This window comes from Oncorhynchus tshawytscha, linkage group LG13, assembly GCF_018296145.1.
Source record: "Oncorhynchus tshawytscha isolate Ot180627B linkage group LG13, Otsh_v2.0, whole genome shotgun sequence".
Taxonomy (NCBI): Eukaryota; Metazoa; Chordata; class Actinopteri; order Salmoniformes; family Salmonidae; genus Oncorhynchus; species Oncorhynchus tshawytscha.
Window position 1 is genome coordinate 626,722 of NC_056441.1, and position 18,932 is coordinate 645,653.

General features: G+C 44.5%; 1 protein-coding gene across 1 annotated transcript in view; it reads left to right on the forward strand.

Annotated features, from left to right (window-relative positions):
• LOC112264300 (protein spire homolog 1) overlaps nucleotides 1-18,932 on the forward strand; it is a 122,134-nt gene that overhangs the window by 50,646 nt on the left and 52,556 nt on the right. The window contains 4 exon segments of the mRNA XM_042295048.1: nucleotides 8,780-8,905; nucleotides 13,966-14,040; nucleotides 17,975-18,006; nucleotides 18,008-18,134. Coding sequence (XP_042150982.1) covers nucleotides 8,780-8,905; nucleotides 13,966-14,040; nucleotides 17,975-18,006; nucleotides 18,008-18,134 — 360 coding nt within the window.

The following is an 18,932-nucleotide window of genomic DNA, read 5'->3' on the forward strand; positions in this document are numbered from 1 at the left end:
GAGCGGTACGACGCGGTGACCCTTAGAGCGGTATGACGCGGTGACCCTTAGAGCGGTACGACGCTGTGACCCTTAGAGCGGTACGACGCGGTGACAAGTTAGTCTCCTATGAGCCCTGGTCAACAGTAGTGCACTATAAATAGAATAGGGTGCCATTGGCGTAATAAGTCTAGAAGTTCTGTAGGTACTGATAGGTTCTAAATGAACCTATTAAAACTCAGACGCTTAATCAAGCTCTAACCAAGTTTATTCACCCATTGGGTCTATACAGCTGCATAAGACAAAATACATATTCACACAAGCACTGATGTTAAACCCTTTCGCCTGTGCCGAGTCTCCTCCTACACATCTGAACAGCCAATGCATGCCTGTTGCTAGGCAGAACCTTAGTGATATCTGTTCTTCCTCACTTCATCTTACCTGACCGCTGCCCCAAAGTGCTCACGCCTCCCCAACTCACAGCTGTCATGGTGACTGGTACCAGACTGTCTCTTTTCCTCCCATAGGATGGCTAACAATAACATATTCAGAATGTAAACATTATACATTCCTCTCTCCCTCAGTGACATGAATAAGTACATTTCATGATTTCAGAACCCAATAGTAGACACAGCACTTCAACCAGATGCAGACACAAAATGACTGAAATATGTTGATACCCAACTATCACTTGTTTAACAGGTTGTTGTTTGGCTCTTGTGAAAAATGGATTCACCAGAGCTTAGTGTCTGTCTATTTCTGAGGAGTACATTCATTCATAATGGCATCATATTCTCTAAATAGTGCACTACTGTTGACGAGGGCCCATAGGGAATAGGATGGTATTTGGGATGCAGTCATTAGCAGAGCTTTCCCCACAGACCAGACTTCTCCCTCTGGAGACCTCCGGTCACATCTGAAATAGATGCAGCAGCACGGCTATATTAGATACGTCTGCATTCCTCAAACTCTCCTTCCTTCTCACTCCTTCCCAGACTAAGGGGTTGATAGGGTAGCTAGTCCGCATCCTAAATTACACCCTATTCCCCATGGGCCCTGGTCAATAGCAGTGCACTACAGCCCTATGGAGTCTGGGTCAATAGTAGTGTACTACATGGGGAATAGGGTGCCATTTGGGATGCTGATTAGGGTGAATCTAACTGACGTGACACGTTAACAGAAGCCCCCACAGGGAAGTTGCAAACTGCCGCGGTGCTCAATGCTCTCGTCTGAGCTAAGAAAACACGAGCTTCTTTCTGTCTTTTCCACACACTCAGACCTTTGACTTTCACAAGGCCTCAAGGCAGACGGATTAACAGGATGTGTACTCAAAGTGTGCGCCGACCAACTTTCAAGTGCCTTCAATGACATTTTCAACCTCTCCCTGACCCAGTCTGTAATACCTACATGTTTCAAGCAGAACACCATAGACCCTGTGCCCAAGAACGCCAAGGTAATTGCTGCAGGTAACCCTGCATCACTTACATCTGTAGCGATGAAGTGCTTTGAGAGGCTGGTCATGGCTCACATCAACACCATCATCCCAGACACCCTAGGCTCACTCCAATTCGCATACTGCCCCAAAAGATCCACCGATGACGTAATCTCTATCACACTCCACACAACCCTTTCCCACCTGGACAAAATGCAACGACATCTCCATCCTTAATTAGAAGAAGTTTAGAACCACCAAGACCCTTCCTAGAATTGGCCACCCAGCCAATCTGAGTAATCGGAGGAGAAGGGTCTTGGTCAATGGTCACTCTGACAGAGCTCCAGAGTTCCTATGTGGAGTTGGGAGAACCTTCCAGAAGGCAACCTTGTCTGCAGCACCCCACCAATCAGGCCTTTATGGTAGAATGGCCAGACGGCAGTCACTACTCAGTGGAAGGGACTGGGAGACAAGTCAGGATTGAGGGACAGATGAACGGATCAAAGTACAGAGATCCTTGATGAAAACCTACTCCAGACAGAACACTTAGGACCTTAGACTGTGGGCGAAGGTTCACCTTCCAACAGGACAATGACCCTAAGCACACAGCCATGACAATGCAGGAGTGGCTTTCAGACAAGTCTCAATGTCGTTGAGTGGTCCAGCCAGAGCCCGGACTTGAACCCGATCTAACATTTCTGGAGAGACCGGAAAGTAGCTGTGCAGCGACGCTCCCCATCCAACCTGACAGAGCGTGAGAGGATCTGCAGAGAAGAATGGGAGAAACTCCCCAAATACAGGTGTTCCAGGCTTGTAGCATCGTACCCAAGAAGACTGGCTGTAATCGCTGCCAAAGTTGCATCAACAAAGTACTGAGTAGGGGATCGTAATACTTATGTAAATGTCATATTTCTGTTTTTTACTAATTTTTCCCCCAAAATTATAAACATGTTTTATGCATTGTCATTATTGGGTATTGTGTGTAGATTGATGGGGGAAAAAACAACGTAATCAATTTTAAAATAAAGCTGTAACGTAACAAATTGTTTAAAAAGTCAAGGGGTCTGACTACTTCCTGAATGCACTGTGTATATACAGTACCAGTCAATAGTTTGGACACAGCTACTCATTCCAGGGTTTGTCTTTATTTTGGCTATTTTCTACATTGTAGAATAATAGTGAAGAAAACAAAACTATGAAATAATTCTAACACATAATAACAACACATATGGAATCATGTAGTAACTAAAAACAAATCAAAATATATTATATTGTCGAGATTCTTCCAACTACCCACCTTTTGCCTTGATGACAGCTTTGCACACTCTTGGCATTCTCACATGCATACTCACACACAAATATACATACTGTGTGTATATATATATATATATATATATATATACACCTGGCCATGCTGCTGCTCCAGTTTCAACTTCCACCTGACTGTGCTGCTGCTCCAGTTTCAACTGTTCTGCCTTATTATTATTCGACCATGCTGGTCATTTATGAACATTTGAACATCTTGGCCATGTTCTGTTATAATCTCCACCCGGCACAGCCAGAAGAGGACTGGCCACCCCACATAGCCTGGTTCCTCTCTAGGTTTCTTCCTAGGTTTTGGCCTTTCTAGGGAGTTTTTCCTAGCCACCGTGCTTCTACACCTGCATTGCTTGCTGTTTGGGGTTTTAGGCTGGGTTTCTGTACAGCACTTTGAGATATCAGCTGATGTACGAAGGGCTATATAAATAAATTTGATTTGATATATATATATATGTTTTTTTTCTCCAAATAATTCAGTTTCTTAATGTTCATGTTAGCTCTTTGGGAATGAATGCAGCACCTTAAAACCTGTAGTGACGCCCAGCCCTTGAACGGGACCGTTATCATCATCTGACACTAATTAGCATAACGCAACGGACATAAATATTCCTATTCATGAAAATCACAAGTGAAATATATTGGAACACAGCTTAGCCTTTTGTTAATCACCCTGTCATCTCAAAATATGCTTTACAGCCAACGCTAGACAAGCATTTCTGTAAGTTTATCATAGCATAGCATTATGCCTTGCTAGCAGCAGGCAAACTTGTCACGGAAATCAGAAAAGCAATCAAATGAAATCGTTTACCTTTGAAGAACTTCGGATGTTTTCACTCATGAGACTCCCAGGTAAACAGCCAAAGTTAATTGTTTTCCCAAAAGATTATTTTTGTAGGCGAAATAGCTCCGTTTGTTCTTCACGTTTGGCTGAGAAATTGCCCGGAAATTGCGGTCACCACAACGCTGAAAAATATTCCAAATTAGCTCCATAATATCGACAGAAACATGGCAAACATTGTTTAGAATCCATCCTCAAGGTGTTTTTCTAATATCTATTCGATAATATATCAGTCGGGACAATTCGTTTTTCACTCTGACCGATTTGAGTAATGGCTACCTCTGTATTTTACGTGAGAATCTCTCTCGGAGCCACCATGTGACCACTTACGCAATGTGGCTGCCTACGGCTATTCTTCAACAGAAATGCGTAAAACTACGTCACAATGCTGTAGACACCTTGGGGAATACGTAGAAAGTCGTTGATGGTACATTCACAGCTCAATAGGGAGTCATTGGAAGGCAGCGCTTTCAAAATATGGGGCACTTCCGGATTGGATTTTTCTCAGGCTTTCGCCTGCAACATCAGTTCTGTTATACTCACAGACAATATCTTTACAGTTTTGGAAACGTTAGAGTGTTTTCTATCCAAAGTCAATTATATGCATATTCTAGCATCTTTTCCTGACAAAATATCCCGTTTAAAACGGGATAATAACCCTATAATGTTGTCTTTGATGTGATTCAGCTGGGCTCGGTCTCGCTCTGTCTCTCTGTGTAACATAACAAATTGTGTAAAAATTAAAGGGATCTGAATACTTTCCATATGTAGTATATATTTTATAGGAACTCAGTCCGGCTTTAAACCTGAAATCTTAAAAGTTGTAATAGTAGAATGCACAATTAAGAAATGAGTTAGTGCACCATCCGTTCCTCTTGTCATGTCTTCCTTATAGAGCTATTTAAAACTTGTCAGAAATGACCAGATCAGCTAGCCCATGTCAGCTGTTTTTTTTAGTAAATTTTTTTAGCCCATAGATTTTGTTGGACATTTTTTCAGTCAAATATCACATGAATACACATTAGACATGGCAAAATGTATAGAATTGCAAAAAAAAAATGCTTTAAAACTGCAAAATGTGAGGGCTCCCGAGTGGCGCAGTGGTCTAAGGCACTGCATCAGTGCTAGAGGCGTCACTACAGACCCTGGTTCGTTCCCGGGCTTTATCACAACGGGCCGTGATCCGGTAGTCCCATAGGGCAGTGCACAATTTGGTCTGTGTTGTCCAGCTAAGGGGAGTGTTTGGCCGGGTGGGGGTGGGTTTACTTGGCTCATCGTGCTCTAGCGAGTCTTTGTGGTGGGCCAGGTGCCTGCAGGCTGACCTCGGTCATCAGGTGAACGGTGTTTCCTCCAACACATTGGTGTGGCTGGCTTACTGGTTAAGCAGCCGGATGTTAAGATGCTCGGTTTGGCGGGTCATGTTTCACAGGACGCGTGACTCGACCTTCGACCCCCGAGTTCTTTGGGGAGTTGCAGCGATAAGAAGAGATCGAAATTGGGGAGAAAACATTATAATGTGTAGAATTGCAGAAAATAAGCTTTAAACTTGCAAATTTCTCTCCACCAACAAGAAGGGTGTGAACAGTTTGTGTCATTAACAGTACTTGTGCCCATAGAAATAAATAGATGTGGTCGCGCAGGGGGGGGATCTTCCCCAATGCTGGAAGGGGGTCCCTGAGTGAAAACGTTTGGGAACCCCCGCAATAGGGTGCCATTTAGGACTCCATGGAAATACCCAGCAAAGGGATTTGTACTGTGGTGTTCACACTCAGGCTGCGCTGCTGTCAGTTTTACCTCAGAGGAGGAAGAAGAAAGATAACACCTTTGTGTCCCAAATGGCACCCTATTCCTTATGGCCCCCGGTCAAAAATAGTGCACTTCATAGGGAATAAGGGTGCCGCTTGGGACAAAACCCTCACCTGGCTGTTTCGGGCATTCCTGTTTTGGGCGGTAACATGCACAACAACAAATACTTAAAACCAGACGTTACATTTTTCAACTCCTCCTTGAATGCATCATTTGGCATGACAACTCAGGCATCCAGACCTGTTAGTCATAGCAGCATCCCGTGAGGGTCACAGCTTTTAAATGTCTGTTTTTTGCTAGTCATGCACTTCCAATGCCTTCAGAAAGTATTCATACCCCTTTTCTCACCCATCCACACAACATAGCCCATAATTGCAAATTTATTGAAAATTGAATACAGAAATATCTAATTTACATAAGTATTCACACCCCTAAATCAATACTTTGTAGAATCACCTTTGACAGTGGTTACAGCTGTGAGTCTTTCTGGGTAAGTCTAAGATCTTTCCACACCTGGATTGTGCAACATTTGCCCATTTAAAAATAAACTTCTAAAGTTAAACATTCTTCAAGTTCTGTCAAATTGGTTGTTGATCATTGAGAGACAGCCATTTTCAAGTTCTGTCAAATTGGTTGTTGATCATTGAGAGACAGCCATTTTCAAGTTCTGTCAAATTGGTTGTTGATCATTGAGAGACAGCCATTTTCAAGTTCTGTCAAATTGGTTGTTGATCATTGAGAGACAGCCATTTTCAGGTTTTGCCATATATGTAAGTGTAACGGTTTTGTTCTGGTGAAAGAGAGGCGGACCAAAATGCAGCGTGGTGGTTATTCATGTTTAATTTATAAAGACACTATACATGAATAAACTAACAAAAACAATAAACGGCGAAAACCTAAACAGCCCTATCTGGTGCAAACACAGAGACAGGTACAATCACCCACAAAACCCAACACAAAACAGGCTACCTAAATATGGTTCCCTATCAGAGACAATGACTAACACCTGCCTCTGATTGAGAACCATATCAGGCCAAACATAGAAATAGACAAACCAGACACACAACATAGAATGCCCACCCAGCTCACGTCCTGACCAACACTAAAACCAGGAAAACACATACGAACGATGGTCAGAACGTGACAGTAAGTAAAAAACAACAACAATTTAATCAATTTTAGAATACGGCTACAACATAACAAAATGTGGAAAAAGTCATGGGTCTGAATCAAAATCAAATGTATTTATAAAGCCCTTCTTGGATTAGCTGATATCTCAGTGCTGTACAGAAACCAGCCTAAAACCCCAAACAGCAAGCAATGCAGGTGTAGAAGTACAGTGGCCAGGAAAAACTCCCTAGAAAGGCCAAAACCTAGGAAAAAACTCAGGTCTCAGGTCCTCCGAGAGAGAGAATTAGAGATGGCATACTTAAATTCACACAGGACACTGGATAAGACAGGAGAAGTACTCCAGATATAAAAAAATAGACCCTAGCCCCCCGACACATAAACTACTGCAGCATAAATACTGGAGGCTGAGACAGGAGGGGTCAGGACACTGTGGTCAGGACACTGTGGCCCCATCCGATGATGCCCCCGGACAGGGCCAAACAGGCAGGATATAACCCCACCCACTTTGCCAAAGCACAGCCCCCACACCACTAGAGGGATATCTTCAACCACCAACTTACCATCCTGAGGCAAGGCCGAGTATAGCCCACAAAGATCTCCGCCATGGCACAACCCAGTACTTTACAAATTATGGAGGGGGGTGTAGATATATGTGTGTGTGTGTGTGTCTATACAAAAAATATGACCGGACCTCTCCTGCCTGTGTACCGGACCCCTCCTGGTGTACCGGACCTCTCCCGCCTGTGTACCGGACCTCTCCTGGTGTACCGGACCCCTCCTGGTGTACCGGACCCCTCCTGGTGTACCGGACCCCTCCTGCCTGTGTACCGGACCTCTCCTGCCTGTGTACCGGACCTCTCCTGCCTGTGTACCGGACCTCTCCTGCCTGTGTACCGGACCTCTCCTGCCTGTGTACCGGACCTCTCCTGCCTGTGTACCGGACCTCTCCTGCCTGTGTACCGGACCTCTCCTGCCTGTGTACCGGACCTCTCCTGCCTGTGTACCGGACCTCTCCTGCCTGTGTACCGGATCTCTCCTGCCTGTGTACCGGACCTCTCCTGGTGTACCGGACCTCTCCTGGTGTACCGGACCTCTCCTGCCTGTGTACCGGACCTCTCCTGCCTGTGTACCGGACCTCTCCTGCCTGTGTACCGGACCTCTCCTGCCTGTGTACCGGACCTCTCCTGCCTGTGTACCGGACCTCTCCTGGTGTACCGGACCTCTCCTGGTCTACTGGACCTCTCCTGCCTGTGTACCGGACCTCTCCTGCCTGTGTACCGGACCTCTCCTGGTCTACTGGACCTCTCCTGGTGTACCGGACCTCTCCTGCCTGTGTACCGGAGTCATAGCTTAGAAATGGACCAATAGAAGTATTAAGAGGAACGCCCACATGCAGGAACGCCCACATGCAGGAACGCCCCGAATTGCGGGCCGCAATTGTACCCTTCTTGGATGGACTGCCTCCTCTAGAAACTAAAAGACAGGAATTCCATGTTAATGATGGAGAAAGAGACTACCTATCATTGTTGTTTTCTGAATCCCTCCACGTAAAATACAGTTCTCTTCATAGAAACACCAGCTAGATCAATGGTCTGAAGTTCACTAGCCATTATGTAATAACAAATCAATCACTCAAATGTAGCCTGGTAGTAACAGGTATAATTAGTGTTACTGCTGGTATCAAAGCAACTTAATAGGTAAATTGTGAACATGGTATTGGTAAGGTTTTCCATGTGCTAAATAATATCTTTGTACTGATGATAATGGGAACATCAGGGTTTACTTACTAGGGCTGGTTGCTCCCCAGGGAACATCATAGTTTACTTACTATGGCCGGTTGCTCCCCAGGGAACATCATAGTTTACTTACTAGGGCTGGTTGCTCCCCAGGGAACATCATAGTTTACTTACTAGGGCCGGTTGCTCCCCAGGGAACATCATAGTTTACTTACTAGGGCTGGTTGCTCCCCAGGGAACATCATAGTTTACTTACTAGGGCCGGTTGCTCCCCAGGGAACATCAGGGTTGACTTACTAGGGCCGGTTGCTCCCCAGGGAACATCAGGGTTTACTTACTAGGGCCGGTTGCTCCCCAGGGAACATCATAGTTTACCTACTAAGGTCAGTTGCTCCCCAGGGAACATCAGCCATCAACAACTTCTCTTCATCACACTCTGTCCTGGGCTGTCTTCTCAATCTCCTTCCACTAATGATTTGTGTATACCTTGCGTTATTATCAGTGTGTGACTTTGTCTGCCGTCCCTTCTCCCTCCAGCTGTGTACGTCCCACCTGCCCAGCCCCTCTGATGCCCCTAACCACTACCAGGCTGTGTGTCGGGCGCTCTACGCCGAGACCAGAGAGCTACGCAGCTTCCTGGAGAAGATTAGGAGCGCTAAAGAGGTGAGAATGCCCCTGACTCAGCAGCAGCTGATCACTTTGACAAAATGTGTGTTGTAGAGGCCCCGGACTCAGCAGCAGCTTGAGAAAACGTGTGTTGGAGAGGCCCCTGACTCAGCAGCAGCTTGACAAAATGTGTGTTGGAGAGGCCCCTGACTCAGCAGCAGCTTGACAAAATGTGTGTTGGAGAGGCCCCTCACTCAGCTGCCCAGTCTGATCAACAGCTCTAACAGTAGAAGTGTTCAACTGATCAATTAGCTAGATTGATCCCATATTCTGCAGACCTGCTCAGAATATTAGCATGTCAACCAGGAATGGCAAAAGGAGACAAAGCTGCTTGTAATCCGTTTATCCTTATTTGACCAGAAAGTTCTGTCCAGTTTTCAGACTATTCAGAATGGTTCTTTGACCAAATGAGTTGGCCTACTTAATGCTAGTACTTACTGCTAGAAATCATTTAAATGAATTGAGTCAGTAAAGATTCACGCAGGAGAGTTTCAACAGATTAAGAATTCACACGGGAGAGTTATTTTGTAAGACCTGCATAGTGGACCAGAAGACCGGCTCCTGACAGGTTAATAACTCTGTGATATTCAGGGTTGTAGGGGAGGAATATAGTTATAAACCCTGAAGTTAATGTTATTTTCTAGGGGATATCACTACGCTGGGACTTAGAGTACACCAGAACAATATGACATGTAAGAAAGAGAAACATTTCCCTACATATCCACTGTAAGCACTGGTCATCATCCGTTCAAGAAGCTGCCTGCTTTCTAGAGTGCTGTATACACTCACTCCATGCATGTCTATGCATATCAGTCCTTGGCACTCATTTCCATATTCCTTAGGTTGTCATGCCAATTTACTTTGGGCCACATGTGGTGAGTAAGAACACTCCAATATAACGTTTACACACTAAGATCTGTCCTGCTGGCTGGTGGTTAGTTAGCCAGTCAGTCTTATCAGATCTGTCCTGCTGGCTGGTGGTTAGTTAGCCAGTCTAGGAGCTGGTGGGGCTGTTACCACCAGTAGTATAGAGAGGAGCTGGTGGGGCTGTTACCACCAGTAGTATAGAGAGGAGCTGGTGGAGCTCAGCTGTTACCACCAGTAGTATAGAGAGGAGCTGGTGAAGCTGTGACCACCAGTAGTATAGAGAGGCGCTGGTGGAGCTCAGCTGTTACCACCAGTAGTATAGAGAGGAGCTGGTGGAGCTGTGACCACCAGTAGTATAGAGAGGAGCTGGTGGAGCTCAGCTGTTACCACCAGTAGTATAGAGAGGAGCAAGGTGGAGCTGTGACCACCAGTAGTATAGAGAGGAGCTGGTGGAGCTGTGCCCACCAGTAGTATAGAGAGGAGCTGGTGGAGCTCAGCTGTTACCACCAGTAGTATAGAGAGGAGCAAGGTGGAGCTGTGACCACCAGTAGTATAGAGAGGAGCTGGTGGAGCTCAGCTGTTACCACCAGTAGTATAGAGAGGAGCAAGGTGGAGCTGTGACCACCAGTAGTATAGAGAGGAGCTGGTGGAGCTGTGACCACCAGTAGTATAGAGAGGAGCTGGTGGAGCTCAGCTGTTACCACCAGTAGTATAGAGAGGAGCAAGGTGGAGCTGTGACCACCAGTAGTATAGAGAGGAGCTGGTGGAGCTGTGCCCACCAGTAGTATAGAGAGGAGCTGGCAGACAGACATTTAAAAATGTGGAGCTATATACAGGAAGTACCAGATCAATGTGGAGCTATATACAGGAAGTACCAGATCAATGTGGAGCTATATACAGGGAGTATCAGATCAATGTGGATCTATATACAGGAAGTACCAGATCAATGTGGAGCTATATACAGGAAGTACCAGATCAATGTGGAGCTATATACAGGGAGTATCAGATCAATGTGGATCTATATACAGGGAGTACCAGTACCAGATCAACGTTGAGCTATATACAGGGAGTACCAGATCAATGTGGAGCTATATACAGGGAGTACTAGTACCAGATCAATGTGGAGCTATATAGAAAAAGTACCAGTACCAGATCAATGTGGAGCTATATACAGGGAGTACCAGTACCAGATCAATGTGGAGCTATATAGAGGGAGTACCAGATCAATGTGGAGCTATATACAGGGAGTACCAGATCAATGTGGAGCTATATACAGGAAGTACCAGATAGATGTGGAACTATATACAGGAAGTACCAGATAGATGTTGAGCTATATACAGGAAGTACCAGATAGATGTGGAGCTATATACAGGAAGTACCAGATCAATGTGGAGCTATATACAGGGAGTACCAGATCAATGTGGAGCTATATACATGGAGTACCAAATCAATGTGGAGCTATATACAGGAAGTACCAGTACCAGATCAATGTGGAGCTATATAGAAGAAGTACCAGATCAACATGGAACTATATATAGGAAGTACCAGATCAATGTGGAGCTATATACAGGGAGTACCAGATCAATGTGGAGTTATATACAGGAAGCACCAGATAGATGTGGAGCTATATACAGGAAGTACCAGATAGATGTGGAGCTATATACAGGGAGTACCAGATAGATGTGGAGCTATATACAGGGAGTACCACTACCATATAATTTGAGGTAGATATGTACATGAAGGCAGAGCGTAGTGACTAGGCATCAGGATAGATAATAAGGTACAGTTGAAGTCAGAAGTTTACATACACCTTAGCCAAATCCATTTAAACTCAGTTTTTCACAAATCCTGACATTTAATCCTATTAAAAATCCCCTGTCTTAGGTCAGATAGGATCACCACTTTATTATAAGAATGTGAAATGTCAGAATAATAGTAGAGATTTATTTCAGCTTTTATTTCTTTCATCACATTCCCAGTGGGTCAGAAGTTTACATATACTCAATTAGTATTTGGTAGTATTGCCTTTAAATTGTTTAATTTGGGTCAAACGTTTCGGATAGCCTTCCACAAGCTTCCCACAATAATTTGGGGGAATTTTGGCCCATTTCCTCCTGACAGAGCTGTTGTAACTGAGTCAGGTTTGTAGGCCTCCTTGCCCGCACATACTTTTTCAGTTCTGCCCACACATTTTCTATGGGATTGAGGTCAGGGCTTTGTGATGGCCACTCCAACACCTTGACTTTGTTGTCCTTAAGCCATTTTGCCACAATTTTGGAAGTATGCTTGGGGACATTGTCCATTTGGAAGACCCATTTGCGACCGAGCTTTAACTTCCTGACTGATGTTTTGAGATGTTGCTTCAATATATCCACATAATTATCCTTCCTCATGTAGCCATCTATTTTGTGAAGTGCACCAGTCCTTCCTGCAGCAAAGCACCCCCACAACATGATGCTGACACCCCGGTACTTCACGTTGGGATGGTGTTCTTCGGCTTGCAAGCCTACCCCTTTTTCCTCCAAACATAACGATGGTCATTATGGACAAACAGTTATATTTTTGTTTCATCAGACCAGAGGACATTTCTTCAAAAAGTATGATCTTTGTCCCCATGTGCAGTTGCAAACTGTAGTCTGGCTTTTTTATGGCGGTTTTGGAGCAGTGGCTTCTTCCTTGCTGAGCGGCCTTTCAGGTTATGTCGAAATAGGACTCGTTTTACTGTGAATATAGATACTTTTGTACCTGTTTCCTCCAGCATCTTCACAAGGTCCTTTGCTGTTGTTCTGGGATTGATTTGCATTTTTCACAGCCAAAGTACATTCATCTCTAGGAGACAGAACGTGTTTCCTTCCTGAGCGGTATAATGGCTGCGTGGTCCCATGGTGTTTATACCTGCGTTCTATTGTTTGTACAGATGAACGTGGTACCTTCAGACATTTGGAAATTGCTCCCAAGGATGAACCAGACTTATGGTCTACCATTTGTTTTGGGGGGGTCTTGACTGATTTCTTTTGATTTTTCCATGATGTCAAGCAAAGAGGCACTGAGTTTGAAGGTAGGCCTTGAAATGCATCCACAGAAACACCACAAATTGACTCAAATTATGTTATTTAGCCTATCAGAAGCTTCTAAAGTCATGACATAATTTTGTGGAATTTTCCAAGCTGTTTAAAGGCACAGTCAACTTAGTGTATGTAAACTTCTGACCCACTGGAATTGTGATACAGTGAATTATATGTGAAATAATCTGTCTGTAAACAATTGTTGGAAAAATGACTTATGTCATGCACAAAGTAAATGTCCTAACCGACTTGCCAAAACTATAGTTTGTTAACAAGAAATTTGTGGAGTGGTTAAACAAATAGTTTTAATGACTCCAACCTAAGTGTATGTAAACTTCTGACTTCAACTGTATTTGAGGTAGATATTTACATGAAGGTAAAGTGACTAGACATCAGGACAGATTATAATAAGGTATTTGAGGTAGATATTTACATGAAGGCAGGGTGAAGTGACTAGACATCAGGATAGATAATAATAAGGTGTTTGAGGTAGATATGTACATGAAGGCAGGGTAAAGTGACTAGACATCAGGATAGATAATAATGAGAGTAAAACAGCACAGAGGAGCAGCAACAAATTATGAGTGTAAAAGTGTACGAGTCTGTATAGGTTTTCTGTGGGAGTGTCAATGTAGTGTGTCTATGATACACTGAGTGAACATAACATTAGGGACACCTGTTCTTTCCATGACATAGACTGACCAGGTGAATCCAGGTGAAAGCTATGATCCATTATGGATATCACCTGTTAAATCCACTTCAATCAGTGTAGATTTTTCATCTGGAGTCCTTTAAGCAGTGCAGTTGCCGTACCAAGCGGTGATGTAGCCAGTCAAGATTCTCTAAATGGTGCAGCTGTAGAACTTTGGGAGGATTCGAGGGCCCATTCTAAATCTTTTCAGCCTTCTGAGTTGGAAGAGGTGCTGCCGTGCCCTCTACACGACTGTGTTGGTGTGTGTGGACCATGTTAAGTCCTAAGGGATGTGGACACTGAGGTGTGTGTGTGGACCATGTTAAATCCTTAGGGAACTGAGGAACTTGAAGCTCTGTCCTTGGTCTTCTAGTGCATAACAACGCCTCAGAAATATCTCCCACAGTGTGCTAAAATCTGTCTTCCTCCTGTAGAACCTGCGGCGGATGGAGGGAGACACTCGAGAGGAACCAGTCAGAGATCTCAACGAGCTACAGAACGCTGACTGGGTAAGAGTAACCGGAACGCAGTCCGCACGTCTGTTTTTCAGAGGAAACTGAAATTAGGTTGAAAGTACTGTATCCCTTTTTTGCTTCTTTTTTTTTTAACCTTTATTTAACGAGGCAAGTCAGTTAGGAACAAATTCTTATTTTCAATGACGGCCTAGGAACAGTGGGTTAACTGCCTGTTCAGGGGCAGAACGACAGATTTGTACCTTGTCAGCTCGGTGGTTTGAACTTGCAACCTTCCGGTTACTAGTCCAACGCTCTAACCACTAGGCTACCCTACCCTGTTTCCTTAACCCGGAAACATTATTTTTCTGAGGACACCGCGGAGAGCGATCCACAATCCTCTCTCATATCTCTTAACACAGTACACTACATGTCCAAAACTATGTGGACACCCCTTCAAAATGGTGGATTCTGCTATTTCAGCCACGCCTGTGGCTGACAGGTGTTTAAAATTGAGCACACAGCCATAGACAAGCATTGACAGTAGAATGGCCTTACTGAAGAGCTCAGTGACTTTCAAGGTAGCAAAGACATAGGATGCCACCTTTCCAGCATTGTCAGTTTGTAACATTTCTGCCCTGGTCAACTGTAAGTGCTGTTATTGTGAAGTGGAAACCTCTAGGACCAACTACGGCTCAGGCGCGAAGTGGTAGGCCACACAAGCTCACAGAATGGGACCGCCGAGTGGTAGGCCACACAAGCTCACAGAATGAGACAACCGAGTGGTAGGCCACACAAGCTCACAGAATGAGACAACCAAGTGCTGAAGCAGGTAGCCCTTCCCATAGGAGAGTATTTATTAGACTGGTGAAAATCTGTCCTTTGGTCTAGAGTCCAAATTTGGACAGATTTCCACCAGTCTAATGTCCATTGCTCATGTTTCTTGGACCAAGCAAGTCTCTTGTTCTTATTGGTGTCCTTTTAGTCGTGTTTTCTTTGCAGCAATTTGACCATGAAGGCCTGATTCACGCAGTCTTCTCTGAACAGTGGATGTTGAGATGTGTCTGTTACTTGAACTCTGAAGCAATTATTGCGCTGCAATTTCTGAGGCTGGTAACTAATGAACTTATCCTCTCCAGCAGAGGTAACTCTGGGTCTTCCTTTCCTGTGGCGGTCCTCATTAGAGCCAGTTTCATCATCAGCGCTTGATGTTTTTTTGCGACTGCACTTGAAGAAACTTTAAAAGTAATTAATTTTCCGCATTGACTGACTTATGTCTTAAAGTAATGATGAACTGTCGTTTCTCTTTGCTTATTTGAGCTGTTCTTGCCATAATATGGATTTGGTCTTTTACCAAACAGGGTTATCTTCTGTATACCACCCCTACCCTGTCACAACACAACTGATTGGCTCAAATGCATTAAGGAGGAAAGAAATTCCACAAATGAAGTTAAGGCACAGCTGTTAATTGAAATGCATTCCAGGTGACTACCTCATGAAACTGGTTGAGAGAATGCCAAGAGTGTGCAAAGCTGTCATCAAGGTGGCTACTTTGAAGAATCTCAAATAATATAAACTATATTTAGATTTGTTTAACACTTTCTTTTGTTACAACATGATTCCATATGAGTTATTTAATAGTTTTGATGTCTTCACTAGTATCTAGTAAAACATAAAGAAAACCCCTTGAATGAGTTCTACAACTTTTGTCTGGAACTGTATATAAATAAATAAATGGTATGTTTCCTGATCTTTTTTTTTGTCTCTCAGATATAGGACAGACGCTTCAAAACAAACTTCCCATTGACTCTCTGTTCCATGTGGTGAATCTGTTATTCAATGCATTTCTATTGGCTAATAGCAGTAATGCCAAATTCAATGTTTCATCCAATAATTGTTTAAATATTTTTCTTTATAGCTAAGGGGTCCTAGGACAGACACTTTAACCTTGTTTCTTGTGATTTGCTATTTTCTGCCATTTATGAACGTGTTATTCAATGTGTTGCTGTGGTGTATAGTAGTACAAGCGTTTATATGCTTTTTTTATATACCTAAATGGGTCCTAAAATTCCAAATCCAATAGATAAATGATCCTTGGTATAACCATCTGAAAACAATTCACTATGTCAGTTTAGAACCCCCCCTCCCCGCCCTGGTTTAGACTCCTAGAGGGTTAATACCCTCTCAATGTTGATGCTATTATCCGGGGTTGGGGTCTGTTTCAATTCAGGAAGTACACTGAAGGTTCAATTCCAATTATCTTCAATGAAGAAAATGTGGAATTGTGATTTGGTTTAGTTTCTGAATGAACTGGAATTAGGACCTGCCATGGCTATTTCATTTCTAATGGCCTGGTACTCAGGGCTCTATTGTCCCTCCATCAGGTCCTAATGGCTACTTTGCAGTTGCAAATGAGAACTTGTTCTCAACTAGCCTACCTGGTTAAATAAAGGTGAAAAAAAGAAATGGCCTGGTACTCAGGGCTCTATTGTCCCTCCATCAGGTTCTAATGGCCTGGTACTCAGGGCTCTATTGTCCCTCCATCAGGTTCTAATGGCCTGGTACTCAGGGCTCTATTGTCCCTCCATCAGGTTCTAATGGCCTGGTACTCAGGGCTCTATTGTCTCTTTAACCACTCTGACATCAAACACTTATCTTCTTTTAAAACGCACCTCACTGTGATAATACATTTGAAGTTCAACAGCAGGTTGAAACAGTGTTGTTGTGGATGTTTCAATGCTTTCAATAGCCATTACATTGCTGGGAGATTATTAGAGGTCGACCTCTAGAGATTACACATAAGTGTGCGACTTTCTTTATTTTGATAACTCAACGAAAAGAACATCACAAGGTGAATAATTCTCTCTCCTTTATTCTTTTCTCTAGCATGCAGACGGGTTGTCAACAGTTTAGTGAAATAAGTTTCATTGCCAAAATATGTTACTATCGATGTTCCCGAACAGATTTCATTTTCTTTCCCAAATGAAGCACTGGGTATCTGCAGGAAGAGGGTTGGAGAGCCCATGGTATACAGAGTACTGGGTATCTGCAGGAAGAGGGTTGGAGAGCCCATGGCATACAGAGTACTGGGTATCTGCAGGAAGAGGGTTGGAGAGCCCATGGCATACAGAGTACTGGGTATCTGCAGGAAGAGGGTTGGAGAGCCCATGGTATACAGAGTACTGGGTATCTGCAGGAAGAGGGTTGGAGAGCCCATGGCATACAGAGTACTGGGTATCTGCAGGAAGAGGGTTGGAGAGCCCATGGCATACAGAGTACTGGGTATCTGCAGGAAGAGGGTTGGAGAGTCCATGGCATACAGAGTACTGGTATCTGCAGGAAGAGGGTTCACATGGTATACAGAGTACTGGGTATCTGCAGGAAGAGGGTTGATGTGTGGAGTGGCATACAGTGTACTTTATCTGCAGGAAGAGGGTTGGAGAGCCCTCCATAAAGTACTGGGTATCTGCAGGAAGACTGGAGCCGTTTGGCATACAGAGTACTGGGTATCTGCAGGAAATGGGTTGGAGAGCCCATAACAGAGTACTGGGTATCTCAGGAAGAGGGTTGGAGAGCCTCATGGTATACAGAGTACTGGGTATCTGTGGGAAGAGGGTTGGAGAGCCCATGGCATACAGAGTTCTGGGTATCTGCAGGAAGAGGGTTGAAGTCCATGGCATACAGAAGGTATCTGCAGGAAGAGGGTTGGAGAGCCCATGGCCTATAGAGTTCCAGGTATCTGCAGGAAGAGGGTTGGAGAGTCCATGGCATACAGAGTACTGGTTGGAATATCACCTGTCGTGCAGCGAGAGCTCCTCAAACAGCGGTTGATGTGTGGAGTTAAATAAGTGTTATTTATTTCTCAGATGCTCATATTAAGCTCCTCCATAAAACCCAAGTAGCCGACAAAACTGGACCGTTTTGCATGACAATAACCGGCTAACAAAATGTCATGACCGCCACAACGCTGCTTTCATCTGGTGTCCCTCAGGCTAAGTTCTGGATGCAGGTGATGGGTTTGTTAGGGGGTCAAGCTGAAGAAGGTCCAGGAGAGACAGTACAGCCCTCTACCTGTAGAGTTCCAGCTCACACCTTATGAGATGCTGATGGATGACATCCGCTTCAAACGATACAAACTACGGAACGTCATGGTGAGGGACTTAAACATGAAGAATATCATCTTAAGGAAGGGGTAGATGTTCATGTTTTAGGTCAGGGATGGGCAACTCCACTTCTCTGGGGCCTGATTGGTTGCACACTAACATGCCTGACTTCAATAATCAACTAATCATGATCTTCAGTTTAGAATGCAATAAGTTTAATCAGCTGTGTTTGAGGATGGGGGGAGTGGTGGTTGGCCATCTTTGTTTGAAGTCGTGGTGAGGGAGGGCCCAGTGAGGATGATGGGGGGAGGGGGTTGGCCATCTTTGTTTGAAGTCGTGGTGAGGGAGGGGGCCCAGTGAGGATGATGGGGGAGTGGTGGTTGGCCATCTTTGTTTTAAATCGTGGTGAGGAGGGCCCAGTGAGGATGATGGGGGAGTGGTGGTTGGCCATCTTTGTTTTAAATCGTGGTGAGGAGGGCTAGGCCCAGTGAGGATGGGGGAAAGCGGTGGTTGGCCATCTTTGTTTTAAGTCGTGATGAGGAAGGGCCCAGTGAGGATGATGGGGGGTTGGCCATCTTTGTTTGAAGTCGTGGTGAGGGAGGGCTAGGCCCAGTGAGGATGGGGGAAAGCGGTGGTTGGCCATCCTTGTTTTAAATCGTGGTGAGGGAGGGCCCAGTGAGGATGATGGGGGGGGGGGAGCGGTGGTTGGCCGTCCTTGTTTTAAATCGTGGAGAGGGAGGCCCCGGTGAGGATGGGTGATGCTGAACTCCAATAGCATCTGATGTTATTCACTAGGAGGCAAACGGGGAGGGACCTGCATGAATCTGTCCAATAAAACCTTTTTTT